Raw genomic sequence first — 20,205 nt, forward strand, 5'->3', positions numbered from 1 at the left:
CTTGTTTACAGGTGCTAAACAGGATATATAACATGTTAATTGTGATGACATGTTATAAAGATGGCAAGATAAGTTTTAGAGCATGTAGGTTTAGAGTTTCTGGTATAGAAAGGCTAGCAGTTTCCCCTTATCCAGTCTTTGTGCTAAGCTAAGTCGACCAACTTCTGGTTCTAGCTTCATGTTCAACAGATGAATAGAACATTAGTCTCTCAACTAATTTAACTGCAGGAAAGGGAATAAGTATATTTCCCAAAATAAAGTAAATATTCTTAAACAAGGTCAGCTAAGTTGTTGTCCATTGGCAAGCAGTCTCACATTCAAGCAGAGCCTTAGAAAGATGGGAATTAGTGATCCACAAACATTGACATGCACACACACATCTTGTTGAAAGGTTTTGATATAACATCATAATGGACTAATATTTACACTGTGAGAACATTTCCTCTCTTACAGCTGTCTGAGTGCCCAGAATTGTCCTGTTGATGGTTAACTATAGTAATTGTGTGCATGCTGTGTGTGTGATTCTGCACTGGAAGATGCCAGGAAAGAGGCATTATGAGTGTTTGGAGGGGTAGTTTGCTACAGGTCAGCTAAGAAAGATGTATAAAGACAAAAAAGCAAACGAAATGAATCAAAACTGACACAAAGATTTCAATCAATAAGAAGTATTTTCTATGTTCACATGTACACTATAGAACAAAAATATAATACTGTTAGTGTATACGATATGCTTTATCTTATGAGCAATCCAAAAACTAATACTTACTTTACTCCAACTTTACTGAACTTGGGGCCACTACCACCTAAGGAGTGATATATTTAATTTTGAAAAAAGCATTTAGCCATACTTAAAGCTTTAAGTGCTTTATTAACACGGAACTAAAAATTTTGTATTGTTTTATTATCACAGGTTCTGTCTGAAAAGAGGTGGCATCATTTTAAACAGTGAAATCAAACTAACAAAATGTAATGACCAACCAGTGAGTAATACTGGATTCTGCAAAAACATAAACAACTTTTTTTTAATCTAAATCTTAACACAGTATTAACTTATTTTTGTGTATATGCATGTATTTATTGATTTATTTAGTACTGTTAATATCAGAGTTCTGAGTGAATTTTTCTTAAGATAGGCAAAGGCCATTTATTGATTACATATAGGCTGTTAAATGTTTATTAAAAACTAAAAAGCATTTTAAAAAACAACTTAGGCATTTATGGAGTCACTAAAATACTGTAGAGTACAGACCACATCAGCATGATTATAAGCATCCTCTGGTAAATGAACAACCAGATACTGATGTCTCTCACCATATGGACTTCAGGAGATGACTGGGGGATGATAAACTGTGACCTACTGGTTGGGTTCTCTCTGTTCTCATGTTTCTTACATGTTTGTCCCCTGACAGCCGGGTCCTAATGTTTTTTGAGCAACACACCATACTATGACGTTTTTACAATGATGGTTCTACTATGGAACCAGTTTGACATGTTCAGGTGTTCTTTGTGTGAAAACTCAGAGATTTCAGGGATCAGAAGGTGGTTTTCAACTTTCTTTGTTAACTTTCTGCCTCAACTTGAAACTAAATTTCCTTGACTAACCCAGCCCTCTGGACTTCCAGGAAGCTGTGTTCCTATTGGCTGTCCAGGTGGCTGCTTGGTGTTATCAGGAACACCTGAGCAGCTCAGTGTCTTCCTGCTTTATTTAGCTGCAGACAAACATTTCCTCTGCTTCTCTCCACCACAGAACCGGGTTTGGTTCCATTGCTTTAGTTTGTTCTTTAGGCGTTGGCTTGCAGCTTCCAGCAGTAAAATCGTCTTTAATGTGTTTCTTGGTTTGTTTTAGGGCTTTGTACTGGATAGTTGTCTTGGTAAAGGTGGTTCCTTAGCCACAGTTGGCACATGGTGCTAATGTGTGCAGTGATTAGTGGATTTGCTGCAGCTGAGTTGTGTCTTTATCTTGGCTGTAGTGAGTCTTTAGAGGTTTTTGCTCAGACACATTCTGTATTCTTGAGAACTGTTGGTTGTCCAGAAGGTAAGAGTTCCTGTCCTGATTCTCTGTTCTCAGAGGTTCTCTGGTAGGCTGCAGGAGACTTTAGCTTTTGGGTTGTGCTAGTTTGGTTTTTGTATGGTTTCATTTGGACGACTATGTTGAGGCCCCTCCATGTGGTTTAGTGAGGTTTTCTGGAACAGTTCTACAAAGCAACCTGCAGCAGAAGAGACTTTGAGAGTTTTTAGGAAGTTCTGGAGACCAGACTTTAGAGCAGCAGAAACATTTGTCAGCAGTTTGAGCAGGACAAGGTGAGCTTCAGAGTAGAAATGAGACGGAAACCTTCTTGACCCGTGTGGTGAGGTCCTGTACCAAGAGTTTGAGCAGGTTGTGAAGAGTCTGTAGTTCTTTGGTCTGAAAGCACAAGAAGAGTCGACTCATTAAAGGAGAAAACAGGAGATATTGTTGGTTCTTCTGTCGCTCTGCACTTTCCTTAGACTGAATATCAAGTTTGTATTTTAAATGATTTCCCATGTGAGCCCAAGAAGACTTCAATAAACTCCCTCTATCCCCTGGACACAACATATTTTATTACCATGTTAAATCTTTTTTTTTTTTAATGTTTTTGAGTTTTAATCATACTTTTAGCATAGTTTTTTCTCTTTGCTTGTTTAGTTTTGTAATCTGTGTGAAAGGTGCTAAACAAATAAAGTTGAATTGATGATTGTGACAACAGAAGTATTTTCATTGTGATTTAAGGGTTTGTTTCATTTTTAAGGTTGCAGTTTAAAATCTTGACAGAAAAAAAGATTAAAGAAAAAAACTACAGTAAAAAAGCAATTAAATCAAAGTAAAAAAACACTTAATATAATAAAACTTTTAAAAAGAAAATTAAACATTAAATACAATTAAATTATATTAGACAGAATATTTAATTAGATAATTAAACAGAAGATACAAAACATGTAATTATGAAATTAAACAAAAAATTTTAAACAAAAATATTAAACATTAAAGATGAAATATTTTAGATAATTAAACATTTAAAAATACAATTAAACAAGAATATTACACATTTAGAAAAATGTAAAACATTTAATTAGATTATTAAACCTTTAAAAGTCAAAACATTTAATTTAAAAAATTAAATGTTTAATTAGAAAATTAAATCTTAAAGACAATAAAACTTTAAATAGGAATTAAACAGAAAATACAATGAAGCATTAAAAAAAGAAAATTAAACATTAAAAGGTGACAAAACATTCAAAACGAAAAACCTTAACACAGATTTAATCAAAAAATTAAACATTGGGAAAGAAAAGTAAATTTTTCAAACAAGCCGATAAACATTTGAAAAACAACAATTAAACATTAAAAAGACGAAACATTTCAAAATCAGAACAGACATTAGAACAAAAGGTGAGAAAAGCAAAACTAAACATTTAAGAAGAATCAAACTAAAGATAAAACCTTTGAAAAGACACCAGTTAGACTTTAGAAGATCAAATTAAACAGAAGAGACAATAAAACGATCAAAAAGAGCAAAAACAGATAAAGGTCTTAAGGGTTTTCTAGTCTGAAATGAAAACAAGTTTCTTCAAACATTTCCTCTTTCTATGTTCTTGGTTTGATTGTGGACAGATTTACTAAGAACTCATTTCAGAAAACTGCTTTCCAGATAAAGTCTACTAGTAGTTGAAGGCATCGATCAAACTAATGTTACCTTCTGATCTCCACAAACTTTACTGTTCAGTGAAGAGAATCAAAGTTTGTTCAGGATTTCTAAAGAACCCACAGGTGAAGGTCTGAGAAGAACTCAGATGGATGTTCTAAATGTGAAATCAAGACTCATGGTGACAAGTTTTAAGGCCTCTGTTAACCAGAAAGTTTGGACTAACAGAGAAGTACTGAGAAACTTTTAAAATTTCAGTCCTCAGACTGTCTGAAGGTTCAAACGAACAGAGAACTACTGAGGAACTTTTAAGATTTCAGTCCTCAGACTGTCTGAAGGTTCAAACTAACAGGGAACTACTCAGGAACTTAGAAGATATCAGTCCTTGGACTGTCTGAAAGTTAAATCTAACAGAGAACGACTGTGGGACTTAGAAAATTTCAGCCCTCAGACTGTCTGAAGGTTCAAACTAACAGGGAACTACTCAGGAACTTAGAAGATATCAGTCCTTGGACTGTCTGAAAGTTCAATCTAACAGTGAACTACTGTGGGACTTAGAAAATTTCAGCCCTCAGAATGTGTGAAAGCTCAGGTCCTGAGGACTCGGGAGGTGTGGAGGCTTTGGAAAGTCTTGGAACTGAGGGTTCAACCCTCCAGCACAAAGGCTGAAGCCCAACCTCCTGAGAAAAACGGCCGAGTCTAGACTCGAGTTAAAAAAAAACTCGAAAACCACAAAAAATAGATGATAAATGCGCAAAAAACAGAAAAATTAGTATCTGAGCAAATAGCTCAGGAGGTAAGAAGACAGACTACCAAGCGGAAGGTCGCAGGTTCAAGACCCACCACTGGCCTTTTTCTTTGTTTGTCTTTGTCAGAATTTTGAGAAAATTTAAGAAGTGTCTGGTCTTGAACCAGCGACCTGCAGCTCCATAGGCAAATCCTTAACTCACTGAGCTACAGATCAGATGAAAAGAAATGATTTCGTCGTCCCTTTGGCATCGTAGTTCCTGAAGTGACCACATGGGTGGAGCCAAGGCGGAGTCTGGGTGGAGTCAGGGCGGAGAGTAGGCGGGGAGGTGGGTGGCGGCCTCCCCCCTCTACTCCCCCACCTCCCCCCACCGCCCACCACACCTTCCCCCGCCTGACGAGTTCTTCGAGTCTCCACGAGTTCTTCGAGTCTCCACAGGTTTTCCCGAGTTTCTTGAGTTTCCACGAGGTCGGAGGCAGAAGAAGTTGTCATGAAGAGCTGTTGAAGTCAGCCAGGATGGACTGACTTTTTACAGCGACTAGAAGGAAGACCACAAGAAGAGCAGGTCTTTAACCACCATCCATAAAATCCATGGAGTCACTCCAGAGAAATAAAGAAAGGTCAACTTTTATCAACCTCCATCCACATGTTCAACTTGATATCTTTACTTTGACATTTTTAGCACCACAAACCTTTAGTATCACACTTTATTATCATTTATTAGGATTTTAATGGAATTCACCAGCAGATTTTGTTTTTGTTGACAAACTTTATTCTTGTCGTCGTGGGACTGCAGTATTTAAAACTGTTCCTTCTATTTGACCTCATGTTTATTAGTTTTAGTGGAGAAAGTTATTTTAATTGTCCATTAGTCTCTTAAAAACCAAATAATAAATTGGATTAGTCAAGAGGTTTAAATTTCTTACTTTGTCATATTTTAAATATGACAAAAAATATAAAAATAAAGCATCTTGAGACAATTTGACCTGTAATTGGCGTTATATAAATAAAATTGAATTAAAATTGTATGTATCTTGTAATGTGGGAGTAATTCCGGCATATATGTTGGAAAACACATTTTCTTTGACCATTAATCTGTTGATCGTTTTCTCCAGTAATTCATTTCTTGTTTTGGTTTATAAAATGTCAAGCCCAAACATATTCAGTTTACTGTGATAAAAACCAAAAAGATTTACATTCATGATGCAGGAATCAGACAGTTTTTCACTTTTTATCTTAGTTTAGTCAGAAAGATAGTTGATAATGTGAGAATTGTTGCAGCTTGTGAGCCGTAGAAGGTTTTAATCTTTGGGGCCGAGTGTCAGAAAACATTTAGAAACCAACATCAACAAAACACTCAAAGATTTGAACATCATTTGCATGACAATGTCAAATTAAAGGACATTTATTTCCAACGTAAATGTGTGATATTCATCCTCTGGAGCTTTCTCTTCACATCGTCTTCCACCTGGACTGGTTTAGTCGGGAGCATGTGCAACAAACATTTGAAAAACTGCACTTTAACATCAATGAATGACACTGAAGTTTAATCTCTACATAAATGAGACTGAGTCTGGATGTGCTGCTCTTTCATTAACTCCTAAGTTTAGGGAAAGTTCAAACAAAAGAGGACAGTTCAGGTAAGACTTGAGTATGAGCTTATTTTGAACAAACATCTCAGACTTTCTGAGCTTCAGCACCTCTAGCAAGATATTTTAACAACAAGCAACTCAAGAGATCCAGAAGTTGGAGAGAGTTGGCTTTAGCTGAGCCAAAGAACATGTGGGACACTAACCTAGCAAACATTTCAGACTTTTCTCTGTGAATTCTGAGAAATAATTTCCTATTTAATGACAGAGCTACACATCTTAACTCAGTCTCATTAAAACAGACTCTAATTCAGTGTCATCCATCCATATTAAAGTGCAGTTACCCAAAATGTTTGCTGCATGAGCTCCAACAACACCTGTCCAGGTAGAAGGCCACTTTGACAAACAGGAAGTGGACGATTCCAAGCAGATTTATAGAAGGGGGAACCGGACTGTACTAAGTGTGGTCGAGTATAGAGGGGTGTTTTGTGGGTTTTTAAGGCTGATAATGATTATTAGTGAGACGTTCGGACTAGATATTTGTTTGCAGTAAATGAAAGTATTTAAAATCTTGGAGTTAAACTTAGAAGAACACAAACTCCAACAGAAAACTTTGTTGATACATTTTTGTTTTGTTTACAGATGTTAAATGAGTTTTATTCGTGACGTTTAACCAATCAAAACACTCCAGAAGACAGAGTGACCACAGGTAGATAAAGGTTCAGAGCCAAAGTAGCACCATTTTTAAATGTATTTATTACCGTAAATCAGTAAAAAATAAAATACTGATAATCAGTAAATCAGTCAGCCCACAATTACTACAATTCTACAATGTATGTCTCTTTGCTTTGACTTATTTGTACAATATACGATGTATATTATGGCGTTTTTTCATACCAAAGGCTCTACTATGATGTTTTCTAAGAGACATACGATGCTACTCTGGTTGTTCTGGCTCTGGGCCGCTGTACTCCTCCTCTGTTGTTTTCTGGATTGTACTCAGCTGCATGCCTTCGTCCACAAGGCCTCCGTTGACTCGTCCCATCTGCCGTCTCTTGAGCTGAAGCTGGATTGGAACAGACCAAAGTACAGTCCAATCACGATGCCAGCTGCCTCTCAAAAGGCTCCTTCATCTGGCAGGTGGCGGCACTTCTTCTGAGGGGAAGCTGAGCTGGCCCGGCAGAACTTTGGAGATGTGTTCCAGTGGTTGGTGGATGTGTGGGGAGATAGAGAGGGACCTTTGAATTGTTCAGAAAGGATAACAGGGAATCCATTGGTAGTTTTAGTTTAGGGTGCTACTGCGGTGTGTTTTTGGGTTTTAAGTGGTGAAAAGGAAGAGTTGTTTTTTTGTATTGATTATCTTTTACTTTGTTCCTGGTTGGAATGCCCATCAATGTCAACATGAAGTTCACTTTTAGTTCTGTTTATTTATTTTTATTCTACTAACACCCATTTGCTTTTAACCCCCTCACATGTTGTGTTGTTGTAAACTTACTCTTTCAAATAAATTCTCGTCTAACCCTCTGGAAACCAGCGTTTGGACTGTTTTTGTGTTGTTCCTCACCTACTGACAGCTGTGGACTAAAGGCTATACTGTGATGTTTTTAGAGTGACATGCTATACTATGATGTTTGTTGGGCGACACGCTATACTATAGGCTTTTTTAATTGACATATTACTGTGACTTTTTTGGTTTTTTTTAGCAACATATAAGAATTCGAACAGTTTTAAAAGTTACTATACTTTTACTTGTGCAATGAAATATTATTCTATGGCATTTTTTAGATGACATATTATACTCTGATGTTTTCTTGAATTACATACTATTTTGACAATATATTGCACAATGACATTTTTTGAACCACATATCATACATGACAATTTTAGGCAACATCCCATCATTTTGCGCTTTTTGAACCACATAATAATCTATGTTTTGTTTTTTTTTCTTGTTGACATGCTATACTATGAACTACAGACCATACTATGTTATTCTTGAGTAAAGCATACTATACTTTGACATTTTCTGAACTACATCCTATACTATGGCGTTATACACAGAGTGCTTTGGTTACATGTTGATTTATAATCTAGATTTTTTTCTGTTTTGTTTTTTGACAGGATTACCACAGACCTGACCGTGAACACCGTCAACACCCACCTGAGGGAGACGCTGCCTAAGATCTCAAGGCTGCTTGGTCGTGGTCTTTCTGGCACGTACTCTTCCAAGATGAGCCGGGAAGTTTAACACTGATGGAATGACACCAGGTCTAAGCCGACAAACTTCCAATTCCTCCTCAACCCATAGTCTCTGGGAAACCTACATGGAGTAAGAAAAGTAGACAGAGAAGTAAGTAAGTCTGTATACAACATATTAAAAAGAAATCATGCTAATAAATTAAGTACAAAGAACCGAATTCGCCAATATACTGGAGACCAGAGCTATTTAATTTGATAAGTATAACCTTGTTTAGTAACATTTCAATTATTTGAGAGCAGTCCAAAAGAACTGCCTGTAATCCCAATCATGAAATGGGTTTGGAGGAAGAACATAGATGGTAATCTGGATATACATGAGTTAGGCTTTATAACTACTATTGGTAGTATTGGTGGTAGTAATAGCTGCTACTACAACTTTTAATACTATTACAAATGCTGATACTACTTCTACGACTCTAACAGCTGTTTATCCTACTACTGCTGCTTGTACTTTTAGTATTACTACTACTGCTTATACTACAGCTACTATTAATCGTCTGGTATTTGGTTGTCAAGCTGCTAGCTCGCCTTAGCGTTTTGCTAGTGGCTAACTAGTTAGCTCTCATAGACTGGAAGTTGTCAACAAGATTTCATAATGAAAAAAAGAGGCAAAAACTATTCTTACCTATGAAAAGTCATTCCAAGTTTCCTTATCTCAATCGTACGACGTAGTGTGTAATTGTATGCAGCACAGTGAGACGGCATACTTGTTGTTTCCGTTTTCACGCTGTCTCCATCAACGGAATGCACTGAAACTTTTCCCCCACTAGCTTAGCCTCGCTGTAGCACACAGCTCAAAGGGGCGTGTCCTATCTGCTCATTCATATCTATGAGAACAACGGTAGCTACACATGAGGACACCTGACGTTGATTAGCTGCGTAAATACCATTATATACAGTCTATGGTAAATACGTATGTGAATCGCATCATTGGCTGCAGCAGCCAGTCACCGGTCACTCACTGACTCATATTGAAAAATAGCACAGAATGAATTGTTACGTGTTTATTTTATTTACAATTTAGGTTGGATTTTTTTCTTTTTTGTGCGCAGCGCAGATTTTCTGTGCGCGGAGACCGTGTCAGCAGTGCGCAATTGCGCACGCGCGAAGCTTAGAGGGAACAGTGCTTATATCTGTGGTCACTGACACAAGTTAGAAAACCTAGGATCACTGAAAGAAAATTGAATAAACTTGTGATTTCAGTTTGCCAGTTGCATGAGGACAGTTTCAAAAATGACCCGCCTATGTGCTGTGTCTATTTGCATGTTTGCATCATGGCTCCACATGGAAGAGTTGCCAGCAGAACTGAAAAATCTGACTGTGAGAAATCACAAAGATTGGAAAGGAGATGCAGGAAAACAGGTGACGAACTAAAAAGTATTAGTAGTAGTAGTAGCAGTAGTCTGGAGCCATAGGATGAGCCATAGTACCACTAATCAGAGCTGCTGGTCGTCCTCCTAAAATGTTGCCTCAGACAGAGAGCTACTTTCACAGTCTTACTCTGACAACCAGAGAGCAAAATAAATTTGTTTGGCTCAGTTGGGGTTCAACACATTTGGTCTGAACCTGGTCAGAGGTACCACAGCGAACACACAGTCCTGACATTGAAGCACGGAGGTAGTGTGATGATATTGCTGCATGTAGAAGCCACTGTGCATGCCTGTGGATATACCAAAATACTGACTGACAAGACGTGCAGAAACTTAGCAGAAGAAGGATATTCTGGCAAGATAACCATCCAAAACACACTGCCAGAAATTACACAAGCGTTTGTAATGAAGAAAAAACTTGAAAACTATGACTTGGACAAGAATGTCGTCTGACTTGAATCCAATATAACACACGTGGAGTGCTTTATAGAGAAGGGCATCAGAGAGCAGATCTAAAAAATGTATCTTATTTAATGACAGAACATTTTAAGTATGGAAAAATAAAACATTTAAATCTGAGCTGTAAAAGGTACACCTACTTTAGATGCAATCAGTTCCTATTGTGAGGCCTTTATTTTCAATATAGTAAATCTAAACTGTGTTTTTTAAAATTTTACATAGAAACACTTGTTCATCTTAAAAATGATGCAATTACTGTGAGGTTCCTTCTGTTCTATAATTCACCTCAAGTGATTATGTCACTTACAGGCTACTATCTAGTAGCTCAAGTGCATTTCTCAAGGCGGTGAGTATTCTTTCATCTTATGTCTTCATGACGGTTACAACCATGAAGACATTGATTAACTGTGTTCATATGGGTGTGTTTATGTTTCTTTCTTTATGCAAAGATAATTCTATATTTGTCCTTCCATGCATCCTTGAAAAAAACGACCTGAACAAGCAGGTTCTCAGGTTTATACCATTGTGAGCTGATGTTTCTGTGTGTATGGTCCATCATGTGCCTGAAAAAAGCTAACAATGGCCTTTAAAGTGGTTCCTCCCCTGCAACACTCCCTCCCCCTGACAAAAGTCCAACGTGTCTAGCACAGTTTGTCTGCCCTCTTTTCAGTCTGACGTCTGTTTTTTTTTACAGATTTTTCCTCGCGCCGCTCCTCCCACCTCTGTAAAATAGAGTGCAAGCTGTTCCTAGTTAATAAATGTGCTGGAGTGGCGTCCTCTTTTCTTGATACTGTTTCAGAAATCTCTCTAAACTGTCAACCCACTGTAGTCTCATACTAAATATACGAAACACGATCGACTAAGTGAGCATTTCCTTTAAATATCCGCTCTTGTTTTGCACTGAGGAGGTAAAAGAAGGAGCAACCAGCAGAGCTCAATGTTGGCCTTTTTCAATGAGAAAGAAAGCACAGGCATGTAGATAAAGGGGGAGCGGGAGACCAGACCAATAGGGAGAGAGAAAGGGAGGAGGGGAAGACTAAACAGAGAAGTTACTGAGCATTCACCTATTCATAGCCAGCAGCTCTGTGCCAGTTGACTGAGCTCGTGCCCCCACTGCAACCCATCCCTATCTTCTCTCATGGGCTGCTTTTCCTATCTTTTCCAGAGCAGAGCGGCAACAGTACATAAATACAGCCTGTTCAGTCAGGTTGTGACACGCACGGGAATGCATTAGCAAAAAAACCAATGCTGAGACAATCAGAAATAACTTTGTACGCACAGAAATGACGTTCTAAACAGGAATAAAGGGCAGCGAGAAAACAGAATTTAATGGCTTGGTTGTATGACTGTTGGCTCAATTGTAGCTTCTTTGCATTCTTGTCTAATAAAATATCTCCCTTAAGTAATTGGAAACTGCATGCACAGCAGCAGGAATGCTCGCTTTTGGCGCATTCATGCACCTAAAATAGTAGCAGAACTGTCACATCTTCATCCTATTCTGTGAAGACTTCTCAGGGCGCAAATTAGCCGCTATTTATTGACCCTAATAAAGCTGAACCGGAAAGGAGGAAGCAATTCAAAGTGACTTTAAAGTGCGGTGACAGCTGGCACAGCACTTACCTGCCGTATCACTTTTGTTGTAAAAGCGGAAATGCGAGAACTTGCTTTGCCCTTCTTCGGACAATCCAGTGCATGTTTGGACTTGAGTTTAAATCTTAAAAGTTTTTATCAGTCCTGAGATAATGCACACTGGGCCAGACTCTGTCACTGACACAGTTGGAAGGTGGACTCTGTTATGTAATAGTTAGCAGAACCATCACATTACCGTAAAATAAACGTTTCTGGTCTGTCCATCCTGCTGCTGCTTAGTGTGCAGCGAAGAGGGAAGCCGAAGCAAAAACTTTTAATATTAGCAGCTGCAGGTAAAGTGCAGTAAATTCAGGCAGCAGGACTAGATTAGCACACCAGAAATCAGTGCTTGTAGCTGTGCAGCGAGCTGGTTGAGTTAAAGGTCACCTGGATGATAAATTTTGATGTCCTTCAACTGCTCTTTGACATTTGAACAAGCTCTCCGACACAGAGCATGACAATAAAATTAACATCAGGAGTCTGTTACAGAGGATAGAGACCCAGTAGAAATTCCTTCAGCAGGGCCTGGTGTTCCCTGGCTGCACCAGCGCCGCTAATGTGAAAGTTTTGGCACTCTGAGTTTGGCCCACTTGGCGAGACGAAGAGGACGCTCTCTGCTTCTAAAGGAGGTGTGAGGAAAGCTACGACAATAATCATAAGTGAAGGAGCAGCAGTGAGGGAGGATGAACAGCCGTATGATTGAAGTTCAATAAGAAAATGAGACAATTTCTAGATCACTGAACTGCAAATTATGTTGCATCCGATTCACTAGCATTAATCTTTCCCCCTTGGCCATAATTCTGGTTGAGTTGAATGCGTCCTCTCAGGAATGTCACTGACTCCGTTATCACGAACCGATAAGAGAACAAACAAGAGTTGAGAAACAATCGCGTATGTGTGGACACGTCAGAAGCATAGATGTAATTGCGTCTGTGTGTTACTGAACTTTTGTCCTCGCATCACTAACTAGGTGGACACACACGCAGGCTTACAAATGAATCGGGTTTAGCTTTGGAGAAAATTTAGAGAAATTCACCTATTGATCTTCTCATTGTCGTATGAGGAGACACATTTACTCCCTGACTTAACCTTCCCGTTGTCCTCATTTACAGGCACCAAAAAATAATGTTTCCTTGTCTGAAAAAATCCAAAAATTCAGCAAAAAAATGCTCCTAATTTCTGAAAATTTGCTAAATCTTCAGGAAGAAAATTCCAGTAATTCCTTAAAAATTTCCTTTAAATGTTTTATTTAAAAAAAAAAAATCCCCCAAATTATTGTAAATATTTTCAAAAAATGAGTAAAAATCTTCCCCAAAAATCCTAAAAATACCTAAAGTGATTACATATATATCAGTAAAACTTCTGATATTTTCTTTAAGATCAATCACAAAAAAAATCAACCAAAATCCAGCGAAATTCGCTGGATTTTGGTAGATTTTTTTTTAATGTTCTTAAAGAAACATTTTTTTTAACATTTCTTTTTTGTACCAAAACATTTTTTTAAAAAAAAGAAAAAAATGTTGAAAATATGGACATCAGAAATTTCACTGTGAAAATATATTTTTTTTCTCACATTTTCAAATTTTATAATGGATCAGTTTTGACCCACAGGATGACACGAGGGTTAAAATGGCAAAAATATTGTTACTTTACACATATTTGCTGTTGGTACAAGAAAAAATATGTATTTTAGGATTGAATTTGCAGACATTCCCTTTTTGTTAACTTACAGATAATATGTAGTAAATCACAAAAAAGGACAAACTGTAAATCTGATAATGTTCACATCAAAAATCTGTATTTTTACAACTATTAGTTTGTTTTCCTTACAGTGTGCAACCTCAAAATTACAGTTTTACTGCATTTAAACCCACTAAATGTAATTATTTTAAAGATATTTGCAGTCATTGTCACAGTTTTTGAACGTTGTAGAATTCCACCGTTTTTATCGTATTATTTTGACGGCCTTGCTGTCAGATTTTTACTCTTTTTTTTTTTAAGAGATTTTTTTTTTTTTTTAAACTTTTTTTTTTTTTACACTGTGGAATAAACTGCACAGCATTTACATGCTATAGCCAAGAAGGTAATGAATGAATTGGTTTATTTCAGTGTGCTCACAGGGTTTGTGTGTGTTGCAGAATTCTGGAGATAAAAGCATAGCAGCCTATTGTCCTCTTTACAAAGCAGGACAACAAAGATCCATTTTAAGAGCCTGTAATCAAATCCTGTCCTTTTCAGCCGTTTTCCTGATCCAGAGATTTTCTCTCCTTTCACTCTGTGTAAACCAGTCTTCATAGTGCTTTCTTTTATCCAATTTTTTAGGTAGGAAGAGAACAAACTGATGTTTAATGAGTATAAACTTAATATAATAAAGTTTTTTTCAAACTTGTCAAACTTGTCTTTTGTCATTTAAATTAATTAGGCCTACAGACGAGAGAAAACTGTATAATTTTAATACTAAAAGTGGTAGTAATCATTACAACAATCTAGTTTGAGTTTAGTTATCTCTGTTGATACATTTCTGCTTCATAATCCATTGTAAATATGTATTCGGTATTAATTTATGATTGTTAAATGGACTTTTCATGTGCTGCACTGTATGCCTTTCTGTGGAAAACCGTCATGTTTTTGCGAGGCGGTAAATATTGACCTTCTTAGTTTGTTAAACCGTCATAGCTGCCCAGTCGTTAGAGGACATTTACAACTTGTGTGTCTACCCGAAACAAACAAACCTTGTTTAGAAAGTACGTGGAGGTTCTTTCGTAGATAATTCTGTTTTAAGCTCAAATGTGCACAATTTTAACTTTCTACACCACGTCAAACTGCTTCCCCTGCTACTTTCTGCAGCTTGAATTGTGAAGTAAAATATTCCATTTAACATTAGATCTCTTTTAGCTGATGCACACCGAGTAGGAGGCGTTGCATAAGGTACATTAGTATTCATATGGAGTTGTGTTTCTGGCAAGCTGACAGAATTAAGTGCAGCAACCTCTCTCCTTTTGGCTCTATTTTGGTCTCCATCAACACGCTGGGGAACTTCCTGACTCTTTAGCTTCTAAATGCTCAACCTAACATACATAGAACTTTTGCAAAGTTTTACTAATGTGTCCATTGGGGAGTTTCACATTTTTAAAGTAGGATAACTAAAGATGTTCTAAAAATGTTTCATGATAGACTCTGTGGCCAAAATGTTCCATTTTAGTTAATATATCACATTACAAGAACATTAAAAAAATGTTTGGTATAAGAAATGTTTGTGATCTGAGGCCTCCATAACATCTAGAAATGTTAGGCTTTTTCTTGAGGCTCAGATGCAGGAACGAGATGAGTCCAGAAATTGCGGCAAACAAACTTTTATTTACAATCAGGAGAAGCTTAAAGAACTACAACCCCCAGAGACCTCGAAAAACGGAGACAGTCAGAACTACAAAACAGCTATTACAACTAAAACTTGATAGCGCCTCTAGTGACTAGTAGATAACAAAAGAGCTATCGCTAATATACGGTGGGCGAGAGGTGCAAACCAAATTTACATAATGCAAAACACTTTTACAACCTCCAAGACAAATTTACAAGCGACAAAACACTTTTACAAGTCCAAAAACACTTTTACAAATCCAAATTTAACCGGAAAGGTAATGTCCCAACTCCGGGGTTGAACCGGAAGTGACAACGAGGAGCGGCTAATGCAACTTTTGGTTGTTGTTGATGGTGAACCAAGATGGACAGCGAGCGGGTGATGTTTTGCCCGTTTTGTGGGGAACATATGAACCGATTGACGCGGTTTTGTTTTTCGTGTGGTCGGTCTTTAGAGTGTTTAAATGGCGCAGATCAGACCGACAGAGTGCATTAGCCGCTCCTCGTTGTCACTTCCGGTTCAACCCCGGTGTTGGGACATTCCCTTTCCGGTTAAATTTGGATTTGTATAAGTGTTTTTGGACTTGTAAAAGTGTTTTGTCGCTTGTAAGTTTGTCTTGGAGGTTGTAAAAGTGTGTTGCATTATGTAAATTTGGTTTGCACCTCTCGGCCACCGTACTAATACCTGGGCCAGAGAACAATGCTGGGAAACACAGACGATCTCTACTAGATCAAAGAACTACAAATATTTCTATGATGCAAAAACTTTTACATTTACACAATTGCTAAGGAAAGGGTTGGTCAAAACGCCACCTATACTCTAAATGCCTATAATCCAAAATTTCAACAAACCTGATTCGCTAACAAATTAATGTCCCTAAATGGGTTTTGACCCTCTGTAAATCACCACTACAAAGACTACAACTATGTGCAAAAACCACACTACAAAACCTACTGCATAGGACTCACTAACAGTACCATAACGAAGAACTCAAACTGAACCTGCTCGGACCGGTGCTTCAGCTGGCAACTGAGAAGCAGGGGACAGAGGCTCGGAGGCGGCGCGGACATGCATCTGCTGCTGAGACGGCTGGTGAGGGCAGAAGATGGAGCTGGTTGGAAGATGGCGGAGGTGAAGGTTGAAGATGAACCAGGTGAGTCTGAAATCCAGTCGGCGGATGAACTCCAACGGAAAGCAGTCCTGACTGGAAGGAGAACAGAACAAATTACTGGTGTTCTTAGGCAACGGTGGAAAGAATAACTGGCTCAGTACTGACGAGAAGCTTTTACGATCCGGCATCGACAGAAGAGTGGAGTCCGGTTAAGTAGTGAGGGAGAAGTGACTGATTGGCTCCGCACATCTGCTCCCACTTCTGCTGATTACCCAGAAGGAGCTCTTCCACACCTGCCGCCGCCTCCTCAACCTCCTACATTCCTAAAAAGGAAACACACACAAGGGAAGGAGGGGCACTAGCCAGAACCTGCAGAGACAGGCCTGACAAGAAAACTGTTTTTGAATCTTGTTGGAGAACGTTCTTCCTCTGTTATAATGGAACATTGTGAGAATACTTTATAGAACAATGCTGTATAATGTGTTCCCTCAATAACATCCTTAAAATGCAGTTGAAATTTTAAGTTTGTGTTTAACATCATTGGAACATTGTTGGATATGATAAATCCTTAGAACCTTTTAATTTTTTAATAATAATGATCTTATTGCTTTTGTTGTCTACTTGAAGTGTCTAATTGATATTTTGAACTTTAATTATGTTGTTGTTCATTTTATTGTCTTTTCCCTTTACTTTTCTAGCTTTTTCCATATTTATTTTAATTATTTACTGTTACTACTACTATTATTATTTTTAATCTTGTGTTTGAGGGTTTCCCCTCTATGTTCTATGTATTTAATTATTTTATCTGGTTTTGTTTTATTATTGATACATTTTGATAATCTTTTCCCATGTTCATCTCTATTTCTACATTTTTGCTTCGCTGGTCATTTTTCCTATGTTTGAACTTAGTGACCTTCTGTTGTTCAATGGCCTTCTTGAGTGTCTTTTTTTTTTGCCCTGTAGGTAAAGCACTTTGGAAAAAAAGTTATTATTATTATTATTTTGTTATTATATTTTTTAAATTTTCTTCTAATTCTTGCAACATTTAAAAACTTTGCTATCAAAATGTATCAACAATGCTCATTTCTAACATTACCAAAAGACAAGACAGTTTAATTTCATAACCCTGGTATTGTGTACTTAAATAATAAAACACCATCACAAATCTGCTAATAATAACAAGCATCATTTCACGTAAAAGATAAAAAAAACAAAAGTTTATGTTTGGACTTAGTGGTCTTATGTTGTTCAGTGGTCTTTCTGAGTATCAATATTTATCTGTTTTCTCTTTTTTTGCCCTGTAGGTAAAGCACTTTGGAAATTTGGTTTTTAAAAGCTGATATATTGTTATTAGCATTAGCTTTATTAGCATTATTAGCATACTTAGCATTAACATTTTATTTTCATTTTAATTCTTGCAACATTGCAAAAGTGTACTACTATTAAAATGTATTAAAAAATGCAAATTCCCAACTTAACTACTTAAAAATATATATTTACAAGACAATTTAATTTTAATATCCCTGGCACTATGCATTTAAATAATAAAACACCATCACACATCTGCTAATAATAACAAGCATAATTTTGTTCCAGGGTTGTCGACAGTGCCCCATTTTAGACATTATTTTCTATAGCACTATAACAGGGTTGTGTTTATGTGTATGTACATTTTGCGTTTCGTTACTTTATCTTATTGCTCGGTTATTATGTAATGCTACGTGGTTGCCATTGATGTCGAGCTCTTTAAATGGTGCCGCTCGGTGCGTGCTGCCAGGCCCTGGTCGCTGATTGGCTGAGAGCGGGCTCGGGGGGGCGTGTCGCGGCGCGTCATGTGACCAGCGGGGATGAGCGCTTTACGGAGATTAGCTGCAGAAGCAGGCGCAGCGGCAGACTCCTATATCCGCCGCACGGAGACGGACGGTGCCAGCTGCTATCTCCGTTAGCCTCCGTAGACTGTTAGCAACTAGCTTCGGAGCTGCTTCACTTCATATGAGGCACCGAGCAGGAGAGAGTGTGTGTGTGTGTGTGCGTGACAAGAGTGTGTGTCCGCTCGGCCGTCCCGAAGTCACTCTCCGCGTGTGTGTGTGAGAGTGTGTGTGCGTCCATATAAACCCACTTTCCTCCTGTGTGTGAGTGCGTGAGTGTGTGTGTGTGTGTGTGTGTGTGTGTGTGAGGTTAGCAAACCTGTAAACACTGACAGCAGTCGACTGTTTACACTCGGTGTCCGGTTACTTGGCGGCGGATTGTCATCTTTGAGTGATACCGACAGAGCGGCAGCATGTGAGTACTGATGGGGAACCTGTCATTGATTGTGTCTGACCCTAAACACAGCCTCCTTCTTCCTGCACAGTGAGGTGACACATGTTACAAGTTGTTGTCAGAGCTGCACAGTTGCTGCACAAGGACATGTGCAGCTCCCAGTTGTCTGCCTGAACCGAACTAGTTTAGAAAGTCAATACAGGCTATTTGTCTTCCTCTGAGGCAGTTGTGTGAGCTCTGTTTGTCATTATGCATAAGAAGTGGATCTGTTGTTTACTATTTTGCGTTGGTCAGCACTGTCAGAATCAGTTTTCACGTGTGGTGGTGTAGTGCATGAGATTAAACACTGACAAGTACAAAAAAAAAAATCAAAGAAGCAACTATTGCAAGTGAATGGACAGCATTTGAATAATACGTTCGTGCAGCGTTTTTATCAGCTGGCAAACAACTGTTTTGGTTCCCAGCTTCTTCCACTCGGTTTATTGCAGACATGTGTGATCTAGCTCTTACCAGCAGCAGCTTCTGGCTAGTTTATTCACTCCCAATTGTGGAAAAAAGCCCAACATTTAAAAAATTTGCTTTGCATTTGCGTGACAATCCTATAGCAACTCCAATTCTAATTTCATCATTACAGCTGTTTCATCAAAATGTATGATGCAATAAATACTTCTTGTGCAAGAGAAAAGATAAAAAAATTTGCCAAATGATAGCCAAATTTATTCAAAAACTCTTGCAACAACTATTGTGCTCTTGAATAATATGAAAGTGTCAATTTGTGCTGCAAAACATGCATGTTTTATAAGTTTTATTAATGAAAAAAGACATTAATACACCTTCATAATTTGCAGGCATCCCCTTTATAACAATATCATGAACTTAACCCCTGTGTCGTCCTGCAGGTCAAAATTGACCCGTTTTAAAGTTTGAAAATGTGGGAAAAAAATATATTTTCACAGTGAAACTTCTGATGTCCACATTTTCAACATTTTTGGGAAATCTTCGAACATTTTTGGTGGAAAAATGAAATGTTGAAAATGTTTCTTAAGAACATTCACAAAAAAAATCTACCAAAATCCAGCGAATTTTGCTGGATTTTGGTTGATTTTTATGTGAATGTTCTTACAGAAAATAGAAGTTTTACTGACATATATGGAATCACTTTAGATATTTTTAGGATTTTGGGGGAAGATTTTTGCTAATTTTTTGAAAATATTTACAAGAATTTTCTTGCCAAATTTGGGGGATTTATTTTTTTAAGTAAAACGTTTAAGGGAAACTTTTAAGGAATTTTTGGAATTTTCTTCCTGAAGGTTTTGCAAATTTTCAGAAATTTGGGGGATTTTTTTTCTGAATTTTTGTATTTTTTTCAGACAAGGAAACACTATTTTTTGGTGTCTGTAAATGAAGACAACAGGAGGGTTAATTCAATATGGTCTATTGGCATAAGCATATACATGTAGAGTAAACCAGGAAAAGATGCTGCTCTTAAGAAAAATATCTATTTTCTCTCAAAATGTATATATTTAAACAATTTAATATATGTACACAAGATTAATGCTTAAGTAAACACAGTTAGAAGATCATTGAATGAAGTAGTTTTTCTGATTTGATCAACACAGACTTGTTACTGTGAACAGACAGTAAGTGTTCTAAGACAAATAAAAAGGAAGTGCAGAAAACCCAAGGAATTCTAAAAGTAATAAAAAGTATTATAGAAATGTTTACAGTGTGCAGGATTGTGCAAATTCTTCACCACTG

General features: G+C 37.5%; 1 protein-coding gene and 1 long non-coding RNA gene across 4 annotated transcripts in view; one reads left to right on the top strand and one right to left on the bottom strand.

Moving 5' to 3' along the window:
* Window positions 1-9: 9 nt before the first annotated feature.
* Window positions 10-16,463, bottom strand: LOC129348120 (uncharacterized). 3 transcript variants are annotated; one of them, XR_008600570.1, is made up of 3 exons: window positions 11,708-16,463; window positions 8,161-8,319; window positions 10-2,404 (listed from the first exon to the last, which is right to left on the bottom strand). It is a non-coding gene; the product is annotated as an uncharacterized LOC129348120 (long non-coding RNA). The 3 variants fall into 3 exon arrangements; XR_008600572.1 differs by lacking the exon at window positions 10-2,404 and adding an exon at window positions 3,206-4,948; XR_008600571.1 differs by lacking the exon at window positions 10-2,404 and adding an exon at window positions 6,738-7,237.
* Window positions 16,464-18,065: 1,602 nt separating this feature from the next.
* The window catches only part of pcxb (pyruvate carboxylase b), a 332,924-nt gene continuing 330,784 nt past the window's right edge, over window positions 18,066-20,205 (top strand). Inside the window, exon 1 of the mRNA XM_055007761.1 lies at window positions 18,066-18,468. Within this exon, the coding sequence (XP_054863736.1) occupies window positions 18,467-18,468 (2 nt within the window). The 5' untranslated portion in view covers window positions 18,066-18,466. The remainder of the gene's footprint in view (window positions 18,469-20,205) is intronic.

The sequence above is a fragment of the Amphiprion ocellaris genome, chromosome 23, assembly GCF_022539595.1.
Source record: "Amphiprion ocellaris isolate individual 3 ecotype Okinawa chromosome 23, ASM2253959v1, whole genome shotgun sequence".
Classification (NCBI taxonomy): Eukaryota; Metazoa; Chordata; class Actinopteri; family Pomacentridae; genus Amphiprion; species Amphiprion ocellaris.